Here is a 25994-nt window from a genome sequence, read left to right as displayed (position 1 = left end):
GTGTATGTGTCTTTACATCCCCTGTTTGTGATCAGAACTCTCCACTCACCTGATGAAGGGTCAGAGGCCCGAAAGCTAGTGGCTTTTGCTACCAAATAAACCTATTGGACTTTAACCTGGTGTTGTGAGACTTCTTACTGTGTTTACCCCAGTCAAACGCCGGCATCTCCACATTATGCCAGTCAATACATATCTGCTGGACACATAGCCTGGAGGGTATGGCAGCGAAAGTAAATATCTAATTACTTCTTATTATTGCTACAAGCATTTCTGGTTCAACCACCTGTTCAGGCACAGCTTTCCAGACTCACACCATCCTCTGGGTGAAAAGGTTTCTCCTCAACTCCCCTCTTAGTCTTCTACTTGTTACATTAAATCTATGTCCCCTGATCACTGACCCCCTCTAATAATTGAAAAAACGCTTTCTTATCCGTGGCGTAATATTATAGAGCTCGATCAAGTCCACTCTCGACCCTCACTGTTCCAAGGAAAGGAGTCCCAGCTATCCAGCCTTTCCTTATAGCATAGGCCTTCCAGCCCAGGCAGCATCCTGGTAAACCTCCCCTGAACCCTGTCCATGTCGTTAGCATACATCCTACCGGCAATAATTTTAAACAGCCCCATTTCACCAATTTCTATTGATCAGGCACCATTCATACTGTCCTTATAAATGCACATTCAGAAGTTTAAAGTTTCTTTTTTAGTGTCACAAGTAGGCTTACATTAACACTGCAATGAAGTCGCTGTGAAAACCCTCTGAACACCACACTCCGGCGTCTGTTCGGGTACACTGAGGGAGTTTTTAACAAGGCCAATGCACCTAACCAGCATGTACGTGGGAGGAAACTGGAGCACCCAGAGGAAACCCACGCAGACATGGGGAAAATGTACAGACTCTGCAAACCCAAGCCAGGAATCAAACCTGAGTCCCTGGCGCTGTGGGATAGCAAGTGCTAAGCATTGTGCCATCCACTGTCTGGCAGTATTAATGATTTACAGTATTAATACCCATTTAGCAGCAGAAATTGTTTTCAGTAGTAATGACCAACAAGATTCGTCACCAATAATGCAGCTTTCAATCATTAAAATCATTTTTATTTTCCAGGTTGAATCACCGATACAAAGTAAAAAACAGCATAAGCTGATATTGAGCCCGATATATACATCAGTGTCACCAAAATGCATTCCCATCGAAAGATTTAATTTTGCAATCTGCCCTTCCTCAAATGCACTCTATAAAGGAGGTCAAACACAAACTGTTCCAGCTGGGGCCAGCACTCCTAGTCCAGCTCCAGTAAGGCAGCGTCTCATTAAACCAGGGAACAGCCCAGTGTCTCATTGGCACTAAAGCAGAAAATGCTGGAAAGTCTCAGCAGGTCTGACAGCATCTGGGGACAGAGATTAGAGCCAACGTTTCCCTTCTGGATGACCCTTGGTCAGAGCACTGTCTCATTGGGGTCATTTTCCACATTCTGCAGACTCTCAGCAATGAGCTCCTGTCAAAATTCAGACAGGGGATGGGTTGTTGTTAGCACACATTTTCTTTCACTCATGAGTTGTGACAAAAGGGTGCAAAGCTGTCGCTTGACCCTCTCTGGGAGCTCACCATGTACTCTCGAAAGCCAACTGACTGTTCCATGAGTCACTCTGTTGATAAGGAGCCCTTTCGTTACTGACCACCCCACTTGTGTGTGTATTTGTGTGTGTCCTGATGTTAATATGGTATGAATCACTATCTGAAAGCACTAATCGCTGCTTGGTAAGAGGTTTCCCCCTCTCTCTCTCTCGCTGCTCTACACACAGTCTCTCGCTGCTCACACGTTGTCCACCGCCTTGGGGGCAGAGCTCTCCCCAGCCACGTTCTCGGTGCTGGAGATGGAGTCGAGTCTGGTGACGGCGCGGTTCTCCACGATCAGACCCGGCGTGTCCTTGGCGAACCAGAACTTCCTCTTCTTCGCCTTCTCCCTCTCGAAGAAGTCGAAGGGCAGCTTGTTGACCGTCTTTTGCGTGCTGTAGTTGTCCAGCATCTTGAAGACCACCACCGCCCCGGCGAAGCCGAACACCAGCAGGATGTAGTAGATAGCGTCGCCCTCGTTCATCCGCGGGGCTGTGCTGTTACTGAGGCCGGGGGACTGCTCACTGAGCAGCCCGGGGAGACTGGAGGAGCTTAACGGAGACTCACTGACTGCCATTTGACTCAAACTGATGAAGGTCACTGGAGATGAGGGGATTTAAAAACAAATAAAACTACTTTAAACTCTGCTTTGAAGACTTACTTTGTGCATTTAAAAAAAATCAATTAATTTCAATTAACCCAGCAGGAGAAAAAGATAACAGTAAAACAGGACTCAAGTACAACTTCTGCCTTGCTATCAGACTTGAATGGAATTACCTTATGTTAAGCTGATCTTTCTCTATACTTTAGCTATGACAGTAACACTATATTAGTAATAGTGTAGTGTGGTGTTACAGTCCACATTACTGCAGTCAAAAGATAAAATGCTGGAGAACTGTAGACTGTAACACTCTCCTTTCCTTCTCCCCTACGTACTCTATGAACGGTATGTTTTGACTGTATAGCGCGCAAGAAGCACTGATTACATGTGGCAATGATAAATCAAATAATAGTTTTGCCTTGAAATAAGAATATCCCCCCCTCCCCTCGCGACATACAGTAGAGTTTTAGCACAACACATATACTTATGGTTAGATGCTTACATTATTAAGCAGTTATAAAGTTCTTACTAGAAAAACCAGAAGCTTTAAAAAACAACATTTATACATCTTATTCTCGAATCATTGAATAATTATAATTCAAAATGAATTGAATTGATACGACTCAACAAACGTATTTTTTAGTTAATAAACTGATGAATAATGTTGGCATTGATAAAGTTCACTCTTAATATAATGTAGTTAAATATACCACAACTCTGAGAGAAGTTGGATTCTCCCGCCTGGGCACCAATTGATCAACTCCTCCCGTCAGTCACTGGGTTGAACTAAGTAATAAATCTTTTCATTTCACTTTTCTTAAACATGTTGAAAAGACTAACAAAAAAGGGGAGGAGTTTATTGGGGGACAAACACAAGGAACTGGTCAGGCGTCCCAAGGTGCAGATATCTAGTGCTTTTCCACACCTTTACAGCTACTGCTTGAAGCCTGTAATATGATAGCCGGGGGGAGAGAGAGAAAGTCTAGCAAAATGAACCCATTTTAAACTGGGTTATGTCTTACAGCAGCGGAAGGGGCTGTTTCTAGGTCTCTGCTTACCTTGAGGATAGGAGAATTCCATACAAGCCCTATGTGTCAGCCCAGTATTCATTTTATCGACGGAAAATGTCAAACCAAGGCAAACTGGAGAAACGAGTTGCTCCTGAATCTCCGGGTCTGTTCGACATGTCACTTTGGCACATTCTCCATCTGAGGCTGCAGCCCGGGATGCCTCTGGACAGTTCCCTCCCGCCTGCTCTGAGGGTGAATGAAGTCCTCTCCCTCACCATCCGGCTGCATTCTGCGCCCAGTCAGGGGCCTGCACAGTTTGCCCTTTGTTTGGAATGTACTTCTGGCTGATGTCAGGCGCTTTCTCTCGCTATTTCCCTGTCCACAATAGGTAAATTCCGGGAAAAGTCCGAACATAAATCACCTCTCCTTGCTCACGGAAAATACTGTGGAAAGAATGTGAGAAAGTATCCACCCGTGCCTGAGGATTGTAAAGCGTATTTGAATGAAGCAGAATACACTGACAATCTGGTCTGTCTATTGCTACTTCTGATAATGATAGAGAAATTAAAGTTATCTGTTGTTATGTTAAATCTTACACACTATAATCTCTGGGCATCAAAGGTAAAGATTGTGCATCTGCCTTTTATTTTAAGGAAGTCTTTGACTCATGAACTGGTGCACAGTGCTTAGCACTGCTGCCTCACAGTGGTAGGGACTGGGTTTGATTCCCTGTTTGGGCCACTGTCTGTATGGAGCCTGTGCGCTCTCCCAGTGTCTGTGTGGGTTTCCTCCGGGTGTTCTGGTTTCCTCCCACAGTCCAAAAGAAGTGCAGGTTAGGTGCATTGGCCATGCTAAATTCTCCCTCAGTGTACCCAAACAGGTGCTAGAGTGTGGCGACTAGGGGATTTTCACATCGCTTCATTGCAGTACTGATGTCAGCCTACTTGTGACACTAATAAATGAACGTAAACACTCCTTTAGTTTTGTGGGAGTAAAGAAGGTAAAGATAATGTGAAACGGAAGACACTGGAAGGATTAATCAGCAGTGTTGTATGTGCTTCTTGACAGTCAGTATCAATGTAGGAGATTGGTGACAAGACCAACAGCCACAGGTACATTAAATGTAATTGGATCATTAAATGATTCAGCACAGATGGAGGCCATTCATACCTGTATGAGCTCCGGAACCAGCCAATTACCTACATTCCTCTGTTTCTTCCCCCATTGGAATGACATTCCAGCCACGATATTTATAAAAAGGTGCTCTTTGTATTTGAAAAAATCCTAGTGTGGGCAGGTGGAGGCTTTTAATTGCCATTCTCATTTACGATATCTTTCCTTTTGACGCATTATCATTGACAAGTTATCATTGGACAGCATGGCGGCACAGGGGTTAGCACTGCTGTGTTACAGCGTCAGGGACATGGGTTACTGGCCTTGGGTCACTATCTGTGTGGAGTTTGCACATTCTCCCCATGTCTGCATGGGTTTCCTTCAGGCACTCACCTGATGAAGGAGCGGTGCTCTGAAAGCTTGTGCTACCAAATAAACCTGTTGGACTTTAACCTGGTGTTGTGAGACTTCTTACTGGGTTTCCTTCAGTTCTCTGGTTTCCTCCCGCACTCCAGAGATATGTGGATTAAATTGATTGGCCATGCTAAATTGCCCTTTAGTGACGGGGAGATTAGCAGGGTAAATATATGGGCTTTCAGGAATAGACTCACCTGACGAAGGGGCAGAGCCCTGAAAGCTAGCAGCATTCACTCCAAATAAACCTGTTGGACATTAACCTGGTGTTGTGAGATTTCTTACTTCTAGGAATAGGGCATGTATGGGATTGTTGTCAGTACAGGCTTGATGGGCTGAATGGCCTCCTTCTGCACTGTAGGGATTCTGTGATTCTAAGATTGAATCAGCTTCCACCATCCTTTCAGGCAGGCTATTCCAGGTCATAACAACTTGTTACAGAAAATAATTATCATCTTGTCCGTTTCTTCTTTTGCCAATTACCTGAAAAGCCTGTTATCTGTGATTACCAACCTTCGTGCCAGTGGGAACTAGAGAAAGTGCAGAGAAGATTCACCAGGATGTGGCCTGGGCTGGAGTGTTTCAGCTATGAAAGGAGGTTGGTTAGACTGGGCTTGTTTTCCTTAGGGCAGAGAAGGAGGACTGATTGAGGTGAATAAAATTATGATGAACATAGGTAGGGGAGATAGGAAGGATGTTTCCCCTTAGTACAATGTCCAGATCAGGGGGCATAGATTTATGGTAGGGGCAGGAGATTTGGAGGGGATTTAAAGAAAAAGCTTTTCACCAGAGAGAGATGGGATTTGGAACTCACTGCCTGAAAGTGGAGGCAGGAGCCCTTACAACATTTCGGAAGCATTTAGATGGGTATTTGAAAGGCCATAGTATACAAGGCTACGGGCCAAGTGCTAGAAAATGGGATTAGAATGGATAGCTGCTTGATATCGACACAATGGGCCAAAGGGTCACCTTTTTCATTGTGTAACTCTGACTCCATGACTATATGAGCATTTTACTTTATTTTCTCGATCAAAACCCTTCAAGATTATAGTCACCTCTGTCAAATCTTCCCTTAATCTTCTCTGCTCCAAGAACACCACCTTAATGTAAGAACATTAACAATAGGAGCAGGAATAGGCCATTATTCTAGCCTGCTCCTCTATTCAATAGGATCATGACTGATCTACCTTAATTCCATATTCTGCTCCATCTGCCTTCATTCCCTTAGCACCAACAGTCTACTCATCACTTGCCTTGGAAATTCTGAATAACTGAGCAACCGCTGACCTCTGGGGCAGAGAATTTCAAAGATCCGCTGTCCTTTCAATAATTTTCTCCTTATCACCAGAAATACACAAAAAAGCAAACAATTAGGAGGAAATGTTTTGTTCTCTATATATAGGGAAGGATATGCTTACAAAAGAGGCAGTGCAGCAAAGGTTCTCACTAAATTCAGTGCTGGAGTAAGAGGATTATCATGGATAGCTGGTTGAGTAAATTGGATCTCTATTCTCTGGAGGTTAGAAGAATGAGAGGTGACCTCATTCATTCTCTATTTCATTGAAATATACAAGATTCTGAAGGGACTTGGCAGTGTAGACACTGATAAACTGTTTCCCCTGGCTGGGGACTTAGGAACAAGGAGCCGAAGTATCACCATAAGGGGACGATTATTTAGCACTGGGTTACGGAGAAATCTTTTCACACAAAGCATTGCGAATCTTTAGAATTCTCAGAGGGTCGAAATGTGCCTTCATATTTAAGGCTGGGCTAGACAGATTTTTATTCTCTCAGGGAAACAAGGGATATGGGGAATAAGAGGCAAAATTTCAGATTCAAATTGAGCGAGAGAAAACAGAGTGCCATACTAGAGTTTTAGCATTGGGCAGATGTAATTATACAGGCCTGAAGAAAGGGTTAACCCAAGTAGACTGGGCACAAATAATTCAGGGTAGGACAGTTGAGGAACAATGGTGGATTTTCAGGGAAATATTACGTACCAAGAGAAAGAGGAACTGTGAAAGAAAGAAAAATATTGCTTGACTAAAAAAGGAAGTCAAAGGGAAGATATAGACAAAAACTAGGGCATACCATAGATACTAAAAGCTTTTACAAGTATATAAAGAGGAAGAGAATATGTTAGCCCTTTAGAGGGTGATGCTGGCGAGGTATTAATGGGAAACACAGAGATGATGGAGGCATTGAACCAATATTTCCTCTGTCTTCACAGTAGAGAATAATGAAAAATTTCCAAAAACAGCAGTTAATGCAAAGGAACTTGGTACAATAACCATTACCAGGGAGAAGATGCTGAATAATTAATAGGATTAAAGACAGATAAGCCTCCAGACCTGATGGCCTGCAGCCTAGGGTATTAAAGGAGGTGGCAGCAGAGATAGGGGATACATTGGTTATGATATTTCAAAATTCCTTGGATTCTGGGAAGATCCCAATAGATTGGAAGCACTCTAATGTGACACCCTTGTTCAAAAAGAGAGAGGTAAAAAGTAGAAGAGTATACAGATTGACCTCTGTTGTTGGGAAGTTGATGGAATCAATCATTAATGGGGAGATGATTGAACATTTGGAAAGGCAAAACTCAACCCACCACTGTCACCGTGGTTTTATGAAGGGTAAGTCATGCTTGACAAAATTGCTTGAATTCTTTGAGGACATAACCAGCAAGGTGGATAATGGGAAACCTGTGGATAAAGTATATCCAGGCTTACAGAAGAAGAAGTTAGACAAGATAACACATAAAAGTCTGATCCAAAAGGTGAGATTGCAAGGGATTGGGGGTAGAGTACTAAATTAGATTGAGAATTGGCTGACTGACAGAAAGCAGAGTCAGGATAAATGGGTTGGTATAAATGACATACTGAGGCTGCAGGCCTCTCATAAGCCCAGAGCCAATATCATTCTGTTTTTACATCCGCTGGTTTGTCACACACTGCTGCTCAGAGATACACAAAAATAATACAATGTATTACAACAACAGTAGGAGTTGATGTTAAAGGATCTCAAATACAGTTCACATTTTCTTTATTCATTTGTGGGACGTGGCTGGCCAGCATTTATTGCCCATCCCTAGTTGCCCTTGTTCAGAGGGCAGTTGAGAGTCAACCACATTGCTGTGGTTCTGGAGTTATGTGTAGGCCAGACCAGGTAAGGACAGCAGATTTCCTTCACTAAAGAACATTAGTGAGCCAGATGGGTTTTTCTGACAATCGACAATAGCTTCATGATCTTTCAGAAGCTTGGCCAATTGTCACATTCATGGGAATTCAATTAACTAATCTTAAGTCATCATGTCTTCAGTGGCTCATCAACCTTAATGACAATTACATGATTCATGGCTGCATTATGAAATTAAGAAACATATACCAGGTAAATTAGTGATTATTAGCGCCATACTGCCTGTACCAGCCATTTTGCCTCTGTGTACATCTGTCAAAGGCCAATAATATTTGGTACTTCCTTTGAGTTGATGGAGACCCATTTTCAGGATTTTGCCATCCACTGCACAACCAGCTTCGATCAATGTAAAATCCAGGGACGGCACTATCAGTGGCAGGGAAAAGCACCAGTGCCCTCAATGTAATGCCTTGTCATCATTCCAGGCTAACACTGCCAGATCACCCAATCTGCCTGTGGCATATTTCAAACAGAAAGCTCATACATTACTCAAGACCAGCATTTACTCCTCCAGTCTCATCAATGAGCAACAGGAGGAAAAAACAATGACCAAGTAACTTCAACTCCCAACATATAAGGTATTATTGATGGCAGCTACTTGGTTAATCACCCATCAAGTTTCTGCTGCACCTCTGCTACAACCGTTGACTCTCCCTCACCTGCATGCTCCACCTCATCTACATAGAAACATAGAAAATGGAAACAGGAGTCGCCCTTTGAGCTTGTTCTGCCATTCATTATGACCATGGTTGTTCATCTCATTCAATATCCTGATCTTGCCTTCCCCCTATATCACTTGGTCCCTTTATCCCCAAGAAGTATATCTAATTTCTTCTTGAAATCACGTGATATTCTGGCCTCAACTACTTTCTGCAGTAGTGATTTCCACAGATTTACCATCCTGGGTCAAGAGATTGCCCTTCACCTCAGTTCTAAAAGGCTTATCCCTTATCTTCAAACTATGGCCCCTATTTCTAGATGCCCCCACCATCGGGCACATTTTTTCTGAATCTACCCTGTCTAACTCTGTTAGAATTTTAGAAGTTTCTATGAGATCCCCTCTCACTCCTCTAAACTCCAACGAATATAATCGTAACCAGTTTAGGTTTTCAAATTGCATCCTACAGGAATGTGAGTAGCTGTATTGAGACTACAACAACCAGTTGCATTCATATAGAACTTCTAACATAATAAAAGATCTCAAGTTGCATTATAAAGCGTAATTTGACACCAAGTCATAGAAGGAGAAATGCGGGCAGATGACTAAGAGTTTAACAAGGCAAGGTTCCAACTTGCGTCTCAAAGGAGGAAATGATCTTATGACAACAACGTTTTGTTCTGCATTATCCTTTGGATCTTAAGTGGAAAGAATGAGCATATCCTGCAATGATTGTCCCACATTAAGCAACAGGCATTTAAAGAAATTGCAAGTCACTGTGTGTAAATTTACAAGTTTTGCACCTGATACTGCCCAATATGTCTGACAGGCTGAAACATGCAAGAAGTACAGATTGGATAAAACCAGATATTTAGAATCATTGATTCCCTACAGTGCAGATGGAGGCCATTTGGCCCATCAGCCTGTACAAACAACAATCTCATTCAGGCCCTATCCACATAAGCGCAGGTTCGTTGGGCCGAAGGGCCTGTTTCCCGTGCTGTGTTGTTCTTTGTTCTTCTGTGTTCTTTATAACCCCACGTATTTACCCTGCTAATCTTCATGATACCAAGGGGCAATTTAACATGGCCAATCAACCCAAATCTGCACAACTTTGGATTTAATGCACAAAGCGATAAGATTTTTTTCAAATTTTGCATTGATAAATGAATAAAGGTAACATTTTCGATCTGTTTCACTGATTGTGTCTGACTGAGTGAAGAGCAGGCAAAAATTTGGACAATTAATATCGCATCTGTGGCTTTGTAAGAAAATACCTTTTTCCTGCACAGACAACCCTACCTATTTCAGGTAAGCTTCTCCTTGAAGCCACAGGTTTTATGTAAAAATAGGTTGAGGCATCATTTCTCAGTTATCCGCGTTCCTCCAATTCAATGCTCTTGAGTATCCTTGGCTTAAATTGCTCAACAATTGGTGGCCATACCTTCAGCTGCCAGAGTCCTAGAGTGGGATTTTCTGGTCATGCCCACCCTGAGAAGGGAAATTCCCGCCAAGGTCAATGGACCTTTAAATGATCCATCACATGATTCCCACGGCGAGTGTGGCCATCACGTTGGCAAAGTGGTTAGCATTGCTGCCACACAGCGCCAGGGACCTGAGTTCAATTCTGCCTCAGGTGACTGTGTGAAGTTCACATGTTCTCCCAGTGTCTTCATGGATTTCCTCCAGGTGACCCAGCTTCCTTCACTGTCCAAAGATGTGTGGGTTAAGTTGATTGGCCATGCTAAATTGACCCTTAGTATCAAAGGGACTAGCATGGTAAATGTGTGGGGTTAAGGGGATAGGGCCTGGGTGGAATTGTGGTCTTGATGGGCCAAATGGCCTCCTTCTGCCCTGTAGGGATTTGATGATTACAGAAATTCTACCCTCAATTTCTGAAACTTTCTCTGTGAACCTCATTTTTCACCTTTAAGATGCTCTTTCAAACTACTTATTTGACCAAGCTTTTTACTAACTGGCCCAATATTTCTTTACATGGCTCGGTGTGAACTGCTATTTGATAACACACTTAAGAAGTGCCAAAGATCAATATAAATGGAAATTGTGGTTGTTCATTCTTTGCTCTTACTTTGTACTTTCCAGAAAAGAGAGTTTTGTTCTCGTCCAACGCATGATGCTTCTCTCGCACTTATTTTATCTTGATGTGGAGATGCTGGCTTTAGACTGGGGTGGACACAGTAAGAAGTCTCACAGCAGCAGGTTAAAATCCAACAGGTTTATTTGGAATCACGAGCTTTCAGAGCGCTGCTCCTTCATCAGGTGAGTCCTGACTTATCTGATGAAAGAGAAACGCTCTGAAAGCGCATGATTCCAAACAAACCTGTTGGACTTTAACCTGCTGTTGTGTTATTTTATCTTCCCAGTTGTGTTTGTGAATTAGGGTAGTTGTTCTCCATGCCAGTGAACCTAGAACCATGATTTTGCAGCTGCCCAATATAAAATCATTCCCCTTTAAATCATGGCAACTTAAGCTTCAAATGGATTTCTAATCTGAGTACACACATGATAAGACTTATCAATTGTGCTGGAATATTTACATGTCCATGTTCCAATCGATTAAAGAAATATCAAGTTGAAAAATATTGTCACAGATTCAACCATTCCGGCTGTTGTTTTAAATTGCCCGTGTAATTTGATTAGGTTCGCAAGAATAGATCTGGTCAGGCATCTTATATATTCTTCCATTACAATCAGCTCGCAATTAATTTTGGCAGCTGGCCAAAAAGCTTGGTCTCAGTCCAAGTAGGTTTTAAGAAGAGTTTTAGAAGAGAAAAGAGAGGTTTAGGGAGGGATTTCTAGCTTAGGCCGTGGCAGTTGAAGACATAGTTATCAATGGTAGAGTGATTAAAATTGGGGGTGCTGAAGTGGTCAGAAACAGAGGGGCACAGATAACTTAGAGCTGTGAGAGACATGAGCAGATTCCAGAGATAGGGAGAAGTGAGGATTTCTAATTGGAAAAGTTATTTATCTCTCTTTTGGTAAAGTCATATTTAAGAAATATTTGATGAAACACTTCAAGGTCAGAATGAAGCTATAAAAGGAGAACTGTACGTTCCAGGCTCAAGTAGTAACAAACTTAGGGTTCAAGGTGGCTGGGAAAGGGCTAAAACCTATGGAGGAGAAGCTAAAAGAAATTAAGGAAGCACTGCTCCCCAGAAATGTATCGGAATTGAAATCTCTTTTCGGAATGGTGAACTGTAATGGGAAATTTATGAGCATGGCTCCTCACTGGCAGTAATCTTGAGATAAGACTGGCACCTCACTGCCAATGATCCTGAAATAAGACTGGCACCTCGCCGCCAGTGATCCTGAGATAAGACTGGCATCTCACTGCCAGTGATCCTGATATAAGACTGACACCTCTGCCAGTGATCCTGAGATAACACTGGCATCTCACTGCCAGTGATCCTAAGATAACACTGGCATCTCACTGCCAGTGATCCTGAGATAAGACTGGCATCTCACTGCCAGTGATCCTGATATAAGACTGACACCTCTGCCAGTGATCCTGAGATAACACTGGCATCTCACTGCCAGTGATCCTAAGATAAGACTGGCTCCTCACTGCCAGTGATCCTGAGATAAGACTGACACCACTGCCAGTGATCCTGAGATAACACTGGCACCTCACTGCCAGTGATCCTGAGATAAGACTGACAACTCGCCCCCCAGTGATCCTGAGATAAGACTGACACCTCGCCACCAGTGATCCTGAGCTAAGTCTGAATGAAAATTGGAAACCAGAGTAGGGACTTGGAGTAACAATGGTTGGTATCATGCAATGTAACATTGAACATGATAGGGGTTAGCTTTCTTGATCCTCTGCATTCCAGTAGGGATTTTTTTAACAACTTTATCTTTCTTGCTGGTCTTTTAAGAAGTGCAGCTGGGTCATATGTAGACCTGCTCTTCTCGAATATAACTGCTGTTTGCACCACACCTACCTCAGCTCCAAACCACTAATGCAGATATAGGTGCCAAGCCCCTTATTTGTGCAACCGAAGTGCCTGTTTTCTGTGTGGGCCCTGACAGCCTAGTTCTGTGACAAGGCCAGGAGAGGGTAAAAATTCTAGGTAGGAATGGGTTACTTTCTAATGCTGCTGGCAAATTTCTGAAATGTCTTAATTTATTTTCAAATGCAAAAGAAAGCTAATCAAACCTGCTCTGAAATTGACATGAGGAAATTAAACCTATCTTCTTGGAATTAACTTGTCAATGAAGTACAAAGGGTAGAACACGTTTTAATTAAAACTGAAGGTGGGGCACCATTGATGTGTCCCTTAGTGGTTAATATCTTTATTCAGATGTTGAAAAAGGAAAGAGTCTGTTACTTGGGGAAGCGACATACGAGATACACCCCAGAAAAATGCTGACCCATTTAATCTCTTTTTCTTCCTCGCCTGCCAAACTAAATAAGAGTGAGGTTGACTAATCTCTTTCCTAAGGATTTTTCTCCGTTTCTTATTTTTCACCACGGTTACTTCACAAAACGAATGGACAGGCAATCAGAATTCCATATAAAACTTTTAAACATTAAAAATATTGAGGGATACCAAAGCAGGAATGAAATGAAACATATCCAATGATGTGAGTTTACATTCCAAGTTAATGGAAACAGGCAGCATTATCCAACACCATTAAGAATATTTCACCAGTTTTATTTTTGAAGAAACATTAGTGTTGCTGAAATCGAGATATGTGGTCGAAGCTTTTAGTCTTGCACTCATCAGAATCGATTCTCAAGAACACCAAATTTCAAAGGGAAGAACAATTTGTACTACATGAGAAGAGAGTTAGTTAGTTGGTAGATAGATTCTGATTGGTAGAAGTGTTGGAGATGCCATGGAGAAAGCATTAGGTAAAACACAAATTTTCTAGGTTATGCTTTTACTGTAAGTCAGAAAAAAAGATGTATGCTGTGAAGTGGACATCAGTTTTATTTAATATTTGACAGTTTCCCAAATATAAAAATATATTGAATATCGGACTAACTTAAACAACACTGTGAACTCTAATTAGATCAACAATACTGAGTCACCAGTGTAAAGTCGAATGGGCACTAATCAATAATTTAAACAGAAATGCATAGCAGAAAGGAACATTGAGAGATCATTGTAGGAAGTTTTCTTCTCTGGTCTCTGCTTCTACTTCTGGCTTAGTTACGTTGGCATCACAATTTAGATTCGGCCAACATTTTTATGAGTCTTCTCCTTCTTAGCCTTTTCGCTCCTTGATTGAGTATAATCCATGGACAAATTCCCCCAACCAATCCTGTCTTAGGCCAAACTCTCCAATTGCTGCCATGTTAGCTTGGTTGTCATCTTTCCTGTATCCCACCTCCATGTGTTTCTTGCTTTCTCTTTCCTTGCGGGTTCTGTGCCAGAGCTTGCCGCGTAGGGCCCAGAAACAGGCGCGAAATCATGGTAAATTTGGGCGTCGGGCCTGTAACGCGATCAGCACCCGAAACTGAACAGATCGTTGCTTTACCGACACCTGATATGGGTGTGGATTTGGTCCACACCCCAATCAGGTGGCATGACGATTAAAATGCATTAGCATGCATTTAAATCGATTTAATGAACCTTGCGCCCAACTCTATCGCCAAATCCTACATGACCATCTTCGGTCTGTTCCAGATCCACGCTGTTATCAACCTGCAGAGTAAAAATCCGAAGCAGATTCCTTTCTGCAGGGGAACCTCCGAAGCCCATCCTCCTCAAACACCTTTCGCAGACCCCCCGCTAACCACCCTGGCAGATCCACACCCCCACAATCCGAATCCCCTGGGAGGCCGACCCCCTCTTGGCAGAGCACCCCACCCAACCTACCTGGATTCTGCTCTCCCTCCGCCATCCTTCTGGCCTGCACTCATTGATGTGGAGATGCCGGCGTTGGACTGGGGTCAACGCAGTAAGAAGTCTCACAACACCAGGTTAAAGTCCTGTTGGACTAGTGTCGTGAGACATCTTACTGCACTCGTTGGACAGCCTGTAGCACCTTCCTGGTCTTCCACTGGCATCTGCCGGAGGAGGGCGGGTAGGCTCAGATGGATCTCTGGTGAGGGGGGGTGTGGGGGATTGGAGCTGGGGGGGGGTCGGTGTTGACTTGGGAGAGTCTCCGCCACCACCCCCTCCTCCCGCCCCCACCCCAACCAGAGATTCATCTGAGCCCGCCCCCTCCTCCGGCAGACACCAGCGGAAGGCCAAGAAGGTGCTGCAGGCTGTCCAACAAGTACAGTAAAGAGTCTCCTTCTTACTGTGTTCACCCCAGTCCAATGCTGGCATCGCCACGTCAACAAGTGCAGGTCAGAAGGATAGGGGAGGGAGAGCAGCAATCCAGGTAGGTTGGGGGGGTGTGCTGTGCTGAGGGGGGGGGCTTGCTTCCCGGGGGAGGGGCCTGCCTCCTTGGGGGGTCTGACCGTGGCGGGGGGGCTGCCTCTCCGGGGCTGTCTGACTGTGAGGGGGCGGGGGGGGGGGGGGTCTGCCAGAGGGGCGTGCCTCCCAGGGGTCTGATTGTGGGGGGCGGGGGCAGCTTCCTGGGTGGGGGGGGGATCTGATCGGGGTGGGGGGGGGGCATCTGCTGGGGGGGCCTGCCTCCCAGGGGGGTCCAATCACAGCTCATCCTTTCCCCCATTCCCCCCCCCCAACTCCTCCCTGGCTCTCTCTGTTTTGTCTTAGGTGCCCAGGCGCGCTGTTTCAGATTTGTTTTGAACTGTGTGTGCGTCTTCCAGCAGCACTAAGCCCCGCCCACAGCGCAGGCCGGACCGGAGTCGGCAAAAAGCATATGGGTGCGCTGGAACGAGGTTCCGAGCTCGGATCCGTTTTACATCCGGATCTGGCCCTTAGCCTCCAATTGGTAAAATCGGGCCTGTAATGTTGTTCTGCAGTTTCCTATATATCGCCTTTTGATTTGGAGGATCATTGGGCCTTGCTGTGACTCCTCCCTTAGTCGGATGTTATTGATGGTATTTGGCATGTAGGGAACCTTCTGTTGGTGAAGGACTGGATTTTCATCAACATTGTTTTGGTGATTCTCCATGTTTCAGAACCACAAAGGAGAACTGACTTTACGTTGGAGTTGAAGATCATTAGCTTTGAACATTGCTGTAGCCTTCCCAATTCTGATTTTTACACCTCGTCTATCCCACCAATAATATCATAGAATCACAGATTCTTACAGCAGAAAAGGGGGCCATTCAGCCCATAGAGTCTGCACCGATTCTATGACAGAGCATCTTACCCAAGACTATTGCTATAAACCTATGTATTTTCCCTGCTTAATCCCCCTAACGTACACATCTTCGGACACTAATGGGCAAGTTAGCAAGGCCAATCCACCTAACCTGCACATTTTTGAACTGTGGGAGGAGACCAGGGCATCCAGAGTAAATCCGCGCGGACACAGGGTGAACATGCAAACTCCAGACAAACAGTCACCAAGGATGAAATTGAACCCGGGTGCCTGGCACTGTGAGGCAACAGTGCTAACCATTGTGTCACCGTGACACCCTAAGTGCTTACAACATTACCCAGGTAAGTAGATGAATAGTGCTAGTTGAACCAGGTATGATCTTCCGAAATGGTAGTCCTGATAATGAAAACCTTTAAATAGAAATGAATCTTCAAGATTTCAAGTGATGTGTTTTTCCATTGTGGAATTGCCCTTGGAAGGAAAGATTTTTGATACACTGTTTTGGAAACATCTTAACTTTACTTGGATTTATTTCTTGCAATAACTTCCAACCACCTTCTCTATGTATCCATGAGAGGTTTCCCCTGTGGACCTGGATGGTATATATTTATCCATAGCTTCCGTTAAGGCATTTTACATTTTGTCCTATCTTTCGTGAACTGAAAATGAAATTAAATGAATTAGTTAACATTGGAATGTAGGGCATTTGGCCCATCGAACCAGCTCCACCAGGCAACTTTCCTTGCGCAATCCCCAGATCCCATGATGTCATTAATAACAAGTGCCAACGTTCTAAAGATGTTTTCTTATTCTTTCCTTGTCAGCATTCTATAAATGAAGATTTTTCTCTTGGCCTTTTTCTAATATTAACTTGAAGATTTAGCAAAGTCAATCTTGGTATTCATGTCGAGAGGGCTAGAAATCAAGAGGGGAATGTCCTCCTGAGACTGTATAATGCTCTGGCCAGACCCCACTTGGAATATTGTGAGTAGTTTTGGGCCCCATACCTGAGGAAGGATGTGCTGGCCTTGGAGGGGGTCCAGAGGAGGTTCACAAGAATGATCCCAGGAATGAAGGTTTTGTCATATGGGGAGCTGTTGTGGAGTCTGGGTGACTTCTCAAGAAGGATGAGAGGGGATCTAATTGAAACTTACAGAATAGCCTAGATAGAGTGGACTTGGAGAGGATGTTTCCACTATTGGGAGAGACTAGAACTCGAGGGCATAACCTCAGAGTGAAGAGATGCTCCTTTAAAACTGAGATGAGGAGAAATTCCTTGAGCCGCAGGGTGATGAATCTGTGAAACTTATTGCCACAGAGGGTTAGGGACGCCAGGTCATTGAGTGTCTTTGAAACAGAGCTAGGTAGATTCTTGATCGATAAGGGGATCAAAGGTTACAGGGAGAAGGCAGGAGAATTGGGATGAGAATCATGTCAGCCATGATTGAATAGCGGAACAGGCTCGAAGGACCGAATGGCCTAATTCTGCTCCTATATTTTATGGTCTTATGGTCTTAGATCAAATGTGATAACTGAGTGATCACTAATCCCTGGTCCTTCTTGTGAGCAAACTTGTACTCAGGGTGAGCATGAGGTCCAGTTGGTCATATTCCCTCTTGCAGTGTCTTCAATGAGTTGTTCCATTCCACTATCAGCAATCACATCGAAGAGATTTGCAACCTTCCCACCAGTAATTTGATGTCAGTATATAAGGCAGAATTTTCCCATCCCATCCACCCCCAATGGGAATCATAGCAGATGAGGGGGAGGTGCACCACATGGAATTCCGTCGACATTGGGCAGGATTTTCCAATCTTGGGGTGAGTGTAGCCAGAAAATCCCACCCATAGAGTCTGACTTTAATCATTTTCAAGGGTTTGAGCTCCTCAACTGTATCTATCACCATATTTTGGGATATAGACTTTCTATTGAATTTTGATCCCTAATTGATTCCATAATATTTCAATGCACATATTACTGCAAAGGTCTAAATTGCCCCTTCACATCAGAAATCAAGAACACCCTGGGCCTATACAGCTCTGAGGGTCAAGACCTGAGATACAGTTTAACTCTGAAAAATTGGGTGCTGCTTATATTTTTTGATAGATTGGTTGCATTACAGGAGACCATTTGACTGTGCTCTCTACAAGAGCAGTTTAACTAGATCCCCGTCCTTTCCCCATAGCTCTGATATTTTTCTTTCCTTGGATGTTTATCTAATTCCTTTTTGAAAGGTTGAATGAAATCTGTCTGTACAGCACTCCCCGTGTATTCTAGATCCTAACCGCTTGCTAAGTAACCCAATAGATTTTCCCTGTCATTATTTATTTGCCTAATCACCTTAAACCTGTGCCCTTTGGTTTTCGCTCTGCCATCCATCGAAACTACCCAGACCTCTCGTAGTTTTTGAACACCTTTGCCACGTATTCTCCCAACATTCTCTTTTCTTAGATGAATAGCCCAGCTTTTCCCAATCGATCCATTCAACAAAAGTCTCTCAGTTCTGGAACCATTCTCATAAAATCTGTGCCCCCTCTAAACTGCTTTAGAGGGGGCACATCTTTCCTAAAGTGTGGGGTTCAGAATAGGGCACAGTACTCCAGTGGAGATTGGTTGAACCAGTGTTTTACTGGATCATTATAGCTCCCTTGATTTTGTACTCTATACCCCTCCTTATAAAGCCCAGGATCCGATATGCCTCAATAACCACTTTCTCAACCTGTCCTGTCACCTTCAATGGCTTGTGCACTTATTCCCCCAGGTTCTGCACTTCCTTCACCCACTTTAGGTTGGCATCATTTATAATTCTGCTTATTCTTCCTACCAAAATGTACAACTTCACACTTTTCTGCATTAAATTTAATCTGCCGTGTTGCCCATTCTACCAGCCAGTCTCTGTCCTCTTGAAGTCTGTCATCATCCTCCTCACAGTTCACTCTGCATCCAAGTTATATGTCATCTGCGAGTTGTGCCCTCTACAGTCAAGTGTAAATCATTAATATATATCAAAAAAGCAGTGGTCCTAGTACCGACCCTGAAGAACTCACTGTATACTTCTCCCTGTCTGAAAAACAACCATTGCTCCTTGCTTTCTGTCACTCAGTCAGCTTCATACCCATGCTGCCACTATCCCTTCTCTTCCATGGGCTTCAACTTTGTTGCCAAGCTATATGGGATACTTTTGGAAGTCCACATAGACCACATCAATTGCGTACCTCCAATACAGACGTATCTTTTCTTTAATATGGAGACCAAAACTCTACACAATACTTTAAGTATGGTCCAACAAATCTCCTGCATTGTTGCAACAAAATTTCCCTATTCTTATACTCCATCCCCCTTGCAATAAAGGTTTGCATTTGACTTGCCTTTCTAGTTTCTTGCTATCCGATACCTCATGTTAATTATTTTGTGATTTAAGTACAAGGTATGTAGATTCCTCTGTACTGCAACAATCTGCAGTCTCTTTCCATTTAAGCAATATTTTGATTTTATATTCTTCCTTCCAAAGTGAGTAACCTCACAATTTTTCTCATTACCCACATCTAACAGTTTCTGGGAATTTACCATTGACCAGACTCTGAACAGGGCCAGCCATATAAATGTTGTGGCTATAACAGAAAGTCAGAGTGTGAGAATTCTATGGACAGTAATTCACCTCCTGACTCCCCAAAGCCTGTCTATCATCTCCAAGCAATAATTCAGGAGAGTGCTGAAATGTCCGGCATTTGCCTAGATGAGTCCCGCTCCAACAATGGTCATAAAGCTGGTTTGGTTAAAACTGCAGGCTCGACTCTCTGAATCCCTCTGGTCTGTCGTCATGAAGGTGAGTCTTGATGGCAGCTTCTTCCTTCCTTCCTTCCTTCCTTCTTTGGTCAGTCTTCCAAATGGTCAAGGGTCGCCTCCTTCATCGAGTCTTTGCCCCTGGTGTCTGAAAGTGTGTTCCTTTATCCCCTGCCTGCTTGCCTTTCCAGAAACTTCTCTGGCTTCCAGCCAATGAGGTCCCAGGAGGGGCTTCCAATACCCAGTGGGTTTCTTGATGTCTGCCTGACAGGACACCAGGGTCTGTCCCCGGGTGTCCATCCCCATGCTGTTGCTTACATGTAACCTGTTATCAGATTTAGCCAACTGCAGGAACTTGTGGTGACAGAAAATCTGGCCCAATCTGGGTTTCTAACAATAGGCCGGTGCATTTCAATGGGGTGCAATGATCTCCTGCTAAGTATCAGTAGGGTACAGGGGAGATTGATGAATCAGGCCCAGACAGGTTTGTGTATTGTACAGTTGGCCTGCCTGAGGTTCGACTGTGTTTGATTTTTAATATGCCCAATTCTTTAATTTAGGATATCCAATTTTATCAGCCTTAAAACTAGGCCCTGTTTATGTTACATAAGCTAACCTCCTCATCTCTGGTATCAACCTGGTGAACCTTCTCTGCACCCCCTCTAAGGCCAATAAATCTTTTCGCAAATAAGGGGACCAAAATTGCACACAGTACTCCAGTTGCGGCCTCACCAGTACCCTGATCCAGGATCAGTTCTGGTCTCGGATGACTGTGCAGAGTCTACACGACTCCCTGTTCTGCGTGGGTTTCCTCCAGATGCTCTGGTTTCCTCCCACAGTCCAAAGATATGCAGGTTAGATTGATTGACTATTCTAAATTGCCCCTAGTGTTCCAAGATGTGTCGTTTAGGCGGATTAGCAGGGCAAATTCATCAGGTTACGGGGATAGGGGCTGGGTGAGATTGTTGTCGGTGCAGGCTCGATGGGCCGAATGGCCTCTTTCTGCCCTGTGGGGATTCTATGGATTCTACAAACCTACTAGTCACAAAACACCCATCAGTCATTGTGTTTTGCTTCCTGCCGCTGAGCTAATTTTGGATACAATACGTCACAATGTTTAAAATTCATTCTTTGGACATGGACATTGCTGGCTGGCCAGCATTTATTGCCCATTCCCTAGTTGCCCTTGAGAAGATGGTGGCAACTCGCTGAGTCCACATGCTGTGGGTTGACCCACAATGCCGTTAGGGAGGGAATTCCTGAATTTTGACTCCAGGAGCTGCAAAGGAACAGCGATATATTTCCAAGTCAGGATGGTGAGTGGCATGGAGGGGAATTTGTTTACCTTTGGATCCCATGAGTTTTTATTTTTCTGCCCACTATGCCACATGGGATCATGTCAAAAGTTTTATAACGTCCACATTGAATATATCACATGTGCTAGCCTCATTGGCCCTTCTTGTTAAACCTTCTCAAAAGGTTAGTCATGCTAGTCAGGCACGACCTTTCCTTCCCTTCCCTTAACAAAGGCAAAACAAAGAGGCATTGAACCTGCTTAAGGAACTTGTTCAGGTGGAAACTTAAGAGGTGAAAGGAACTGGGACTGTGCTGATATTGGAAGCTTTGTAAACATCTGCTTTTGTGCCAATCAAACAGAAACAATCCAGTTGCTACTGTGCTCCACCCTTAGAAATGAGCACAAAAGCTCTCATGTTGATGTTCAGACAAAGACAGAATGGCACACCTTATTGCTATTAACCAGTTGGTTGGGAGTGTTTGGGAGGATCTTGATGTTTGTTCTGAGATCTGTCAAGGCTCGCCGAAAGAAATTCTCCTGTATAATTGGCCTGAATCTGTCGTTGAAAATGAACCCTTAAAATAAATGGAACAAATTACATGTAAATTGCTTTAAGTTACATGGTATTGAATTTCAAAGCCCTGTGCTTGGGAAACCAGGGCACGAACAGATTGAAAATGAAATATAGTTATCACTCCATTTTCCAATGGCCCCAGCCATTTTCTTCCAGACCAGTTGCTACCTAGCTGTTACATAGAATCATAAAATCCTACAGTGCAGAAGCAGACCATTCAGCCCATTGTCTGCTACACTGACCCTCCAGCAGGCCACTCCACCCAGAATCTATCCCTTAAATCGACACAATTACCTCACTAATACCTCATTAACTGACACATCCTGGGACACTAGGAGCAATTTAGTATGGCAGATCAACCTAACCCATTTATCTTTGGAGTGTGGGAGAAACCCGGAGCATCCGGAGGAAACCCACACAGACTTGGGGAGAATGTGCAAACTCCACACAGTCAGTAGGCCAAGGCTGGAATTGAACCCGGGTCCCTTGTTCTGTGAGACAGCGGTGCTAACCATTGTGCCACCATGCCAACACCCAAATTGAAAAATGCAAATTGATTTACTATGTTAAAAGAAAGAACCTTAATGTAATTGGAGTAATAATTTTGTGGCTGGTACACTCCATAATGCTCTGATCATTGATATGGGACACTGAGTGGTCCAATTGTGTGCTGGATGAGACATTGGGAAAATATAAAGTTTGTTTTTATTTAGTAGCCTTATGGATCCAGCAGGAACCAGAATTCCTGCATCTTCCTGACTTCCCTCACTGAAGCTGAAAAGCCGACATCACCTAGAAGCCATTGAGCAACACCCAAACCAATGGACCGGAATCAACGCCAATGCCTTCACTTCACAGCTCCTCTTAACTCAAGGATAGAGCAGAGAAGGATATGTGGACGGTAACTTGTCAAGTCTGCCCCAGAGCAGGCAGCACTCTCAAGGACTAACTAAGGTGTGAGATAATGCGGACAGCACCCTAACCATGATCAAGTTACACAGGAGATGACATAATTTTCAAAGAATTCCTGAAGAAACATCAGGTCACAGGGAAGAAAGTGTCTAGCAAGACATCCACAGCACACACACACTCACACCATTCCAGACATCTGGCTCCAATCCAAGATAATGGCCGTTTCCAAAGCATGGAAGATGCTCAATGATCTGCACAATTACTGTCCCAACTCCCTGCAATTAAACAATGTCCCAGAAAACTGTCCACTGAGAAGATCAAAAGCCACCCTGGAACTGACAATGCTTCCCCCATGCCATCCTCCCAATCAGCTCAGCTTCTTCACGAGTCTAACAGTTCTGAGAAGCTCCTGACACTGACCTCACAGCCACCAAATGATACTTCCAAATTGAATTAGGGTTTTCTCGTTTAACATAGCAACTCATTTTGCATATTACAATTTGGCTGTTGGCATGGTGGCACATGATTAGCATTACTGCCTCACAGCGCCAGGGACCCGGGTTCAATTCCAGTTTCCAGCAAGTTCTGGAGACAGAAACCACCTTTTGTTAGCTAACGCTGTGCCTAGGATACAGTGCGGCTCACAGACAATGTTTCTGAAATGCTCTGTAATCATCTGCAGTGTGTGAAAACCCTGACAGCTAATCAGCTCCAGGATCAGCAGCCAGCGGTTTTGTGTGAAGCTGTGAGATCAAATCAGCCACCCACACATAACCAGCAATGGGCTCCCAAAGGGATCTATTCTCACACCACTCCCTTCAGTACACACAGTGACCTCCCTCCCACAGAAATATATATGTTGACAACTCGGTTCTGGTTTGCCACTTTAAAGGACTTCAGCAATAATAATGTGCATTTATGCAGCCCATTAAATCAGTGGCACAGTGGTTAGCACAGGGACCTGGGTTTTATTCTGGCCTCGGGTCATGGTCTGTGTGGAGTTTGCACATTCTCCCTGTGTCTGTGTGAGTTTCCTCCGGGTGCTCCAGTTTATTCCCCCAGTCCAAAGGTGTGCGGGTTAGGTTGAGTGGCCATGTTAAATTGCCCCTTAGTGTCAGGGGATTAGGAGTGTAAATATATGGGGTGATGGGGACAGGGCCTGGGTGCAGTCTCGATGGGCCGAATGGGCTCCTTCTGCACTGTAGATTCGTTGATTCTATAAATGACCCATGTGTAATTGGACCCAAACTGACGCAAACCCAAAAAAATGAGACATTTGACCATGTGATGGAAAACTTTGTTAAAAGAGGTAAACTTTAAGGCTCAGCCTTTAAAGAGAGGGCAGTGGAGAAGTTTAGGGAGGGAGTTCCAGAGCTTGGGGCCCAGGCAGTGAAGGTGTGGCTACTTATGAGCATGGGAAGAGGGTAGAGACCACACTGAATTGGAGGCATTCATCATTCCCAGGAGACCTGAGGAATGGCAGAAGTTACAGAGATAAGAATAGATGAGGTTATGGAGCAATTTCAACAGGAAGATAGAAATTTTTAAGATCCAGGTGTTAATGGGGTTGGGGGGCGGGGAACCAACATTGTTCAGTGAGCACGGGGTGACAGACTGATGTGAATTGGTGTAAGTTAGGATATTGGTAGCAAGGCTTTGAATGAACTCAATCTTACAGCAGAAGATTCGGGAGAATATTGGAGGAATCTGTTTCTAAATTGGGAAGACTGATTATATATTATGGGCATACCCTCAACTGGAAAAGAGGGCTGGAATAGCTGTAGTTAGCATTTGAAAGGTACTAATCAATGTAAATTATGACAAGTCGTTTTGCTTTGACCGTGTCAGGTTAAAGCAGCCTGCTTTTAAACAGAAGTAAATGAAGATTTCACCTCCAACAGTGAAATATTCACTCAGTATTTCACTGGCATAGCAGACTCATATTTTTGGAGAGGATTTGAACTCTCTTGAGAAAAGAGTGCTACCAACTCAGCCAAGCTGCCAGGAGTTTTGAAAAAAGTAAATTCAAAACTGGAAAATCTCAGCAGGTCTGGCAGCATCTGTGGAGAGAGATTAGAGCCAGATTTTCAAGTCTGGATGACCCTTGATCAGAGCCAAGGGCCGATCATTATGAAATGCTTTGAGATGCCAGTCATGGCACAAATCAATTCCAGCTTTCCAGACTGCCTGCATTCATTACATTTCACTTATTGCTGCAACAGGTCCACAGCAGGCGCCATCTCCCTGGCCCTGCATTCAACCCTGGAACACCTGGATAACAAAGATACCTATGTCAGACTCCTATTTATTGATTACAGCTCAGCCTTCGACGCCATTACTCCTACGAAACTCATCTCCCATCTCAGAGGCCTGGGCCTCTGTTCCTCCCTCTGCGACTGGATCCTGAACTTCCCAACCCACAGGCCACAATCAGTAAGGATAGGCAACAACACCTCCTCCACGATCATCCTCAACACCAGTGCCCCACAAGGCTGTGTTCTCAGCCCCCTACTATACTCCTTATACACCTATTACTGTGTGGCCAAATTCCCCTCTGGGAGGTCCGATCCGGAGGGAGGGGGTCTGCCCAGGGGGGCCTGCCTCCCGAGGGGGTCTGATCCTGTAGGGGTGGGGGGGTGTCTGCCGGGGTGGTTAGTGGGGGGGTTTGCAAAGGATGCTCGAGGAGAATGGGCTTCGGAGATTCCCCTGCAGAATAGGAAACGGCTTCGGATTTTTATTCTGCAGGTCACTTACAGCGCGGATCCGGAACGGACCAGAAGATGATAAAGTGGGATTTGGCGGTAGAGTTGAGTGCGAGGTTCATTAAATCGATTTAAATGCATGCTAATGAATCGGGTATCGGTAAAGCTGCGATCTGCTTGGATTCAGGTGCAGATCGCGTGAAAGGTCCGATGCCCAAATTTATCGTGATTTTGCGTCCAAAAACCGGCGTGAATTTATGGTAAAATCGGGCCCTACATTCTGCACTCTCTCGTTTCTTTCTCTATGAACAGCATGCTTTGGCTGTATAGTGCACAAAAAACAATACTTTTCGCTGTTTGTTAATACATGTGACAATAATGAATCAAATCAAATCAAAATGAAGGGTCATCCAAACTCTGATTTTATTCTCTCTCTACAGATGCTGTCAGACATGCTGAGTTTTTCCAGCATTTTCTGTTCTTGTTTCAGATTCGAGCATCTGCAGTATTTTGCTTTTAAGTTCAAACTGATTTGCAGTAACACAGGGCAGAATTTCCCTGGTCCTGGGTTAGTGGAAGTGGCAGAGGAGGGGGGAAGTACAGGGGGCATATCAGAGAGTTGCATTGTTATAGCTTCCTGATGCTTTCCTGACAGCAAGGAAATTCCCAAGGCGTGGTAAAATTGCATATTTAAGGCCCCAGCTGGGGTGATTTCAAGGACTCGTTGCATTTTGCCAGCATTGAAACTACCTTCTCCTGCCTGCGGAGGCCGCCAACTTAGAGTTCAGCCTTCATATTGCAGGCTGATACACTATTGGAACCGGAGACTTCTCGCTGCCAAAAGGGAGCAACATGCACGCCGGGTGTCAAGCATGGCTGGGACAGATGCAGCAGAGCATTTGCCCCTC

At 44.2% G+C, this 25994-nt stretch overlaps 1 protein-coding gene across 1 annotated transcript; it reads right to left on the bottom strand.

The window, feature by feature from the left end:
- Positions 1-1105: 1105 nt before the first annotated feature.
- LOC145352938 (uncharacterized) lies at positions 1106-3490 on the bottom strand. The gene is made up of 2 exons (XM_080203245.1): positions 3275-3490; positions 1106-2215 (listed from the first exon to the last, which is right to left on the bottom strand). The coding sequence occupies exons 1-2, from the start codon at positions 3324-3326 to the stop codon at positions 1815-1817; spliced, it is 453 nt and encodes a 150-aa protein (XP_080059371.1). The 5' UTR covers positions 3327-3490; the 3' UTR covers positions 1106-1814.
- Positions 3491-25994: the final 22504 nt, after the last annotated feature.

This window comes from Carcharhinus amblyrhynchos, chromosome 15 (assembly GCF_965287045.1).
Source record: "Carcharhinus amblyrhynchos chromosome 15, sCarAmb.v2.hapA, whole genome shotgun sequence".
Classification (NCBI taxonomy): Eukaryota; Metazoa; Chordata; class Chondrichthyes; order Carcharhiniformes; family Carcharhinidae; genus Carcharhinus; species Carcharhinus amblyrhynchos.
This window is presented reverse-complemented; position numbering and strand designations above follow the sequence as displayed.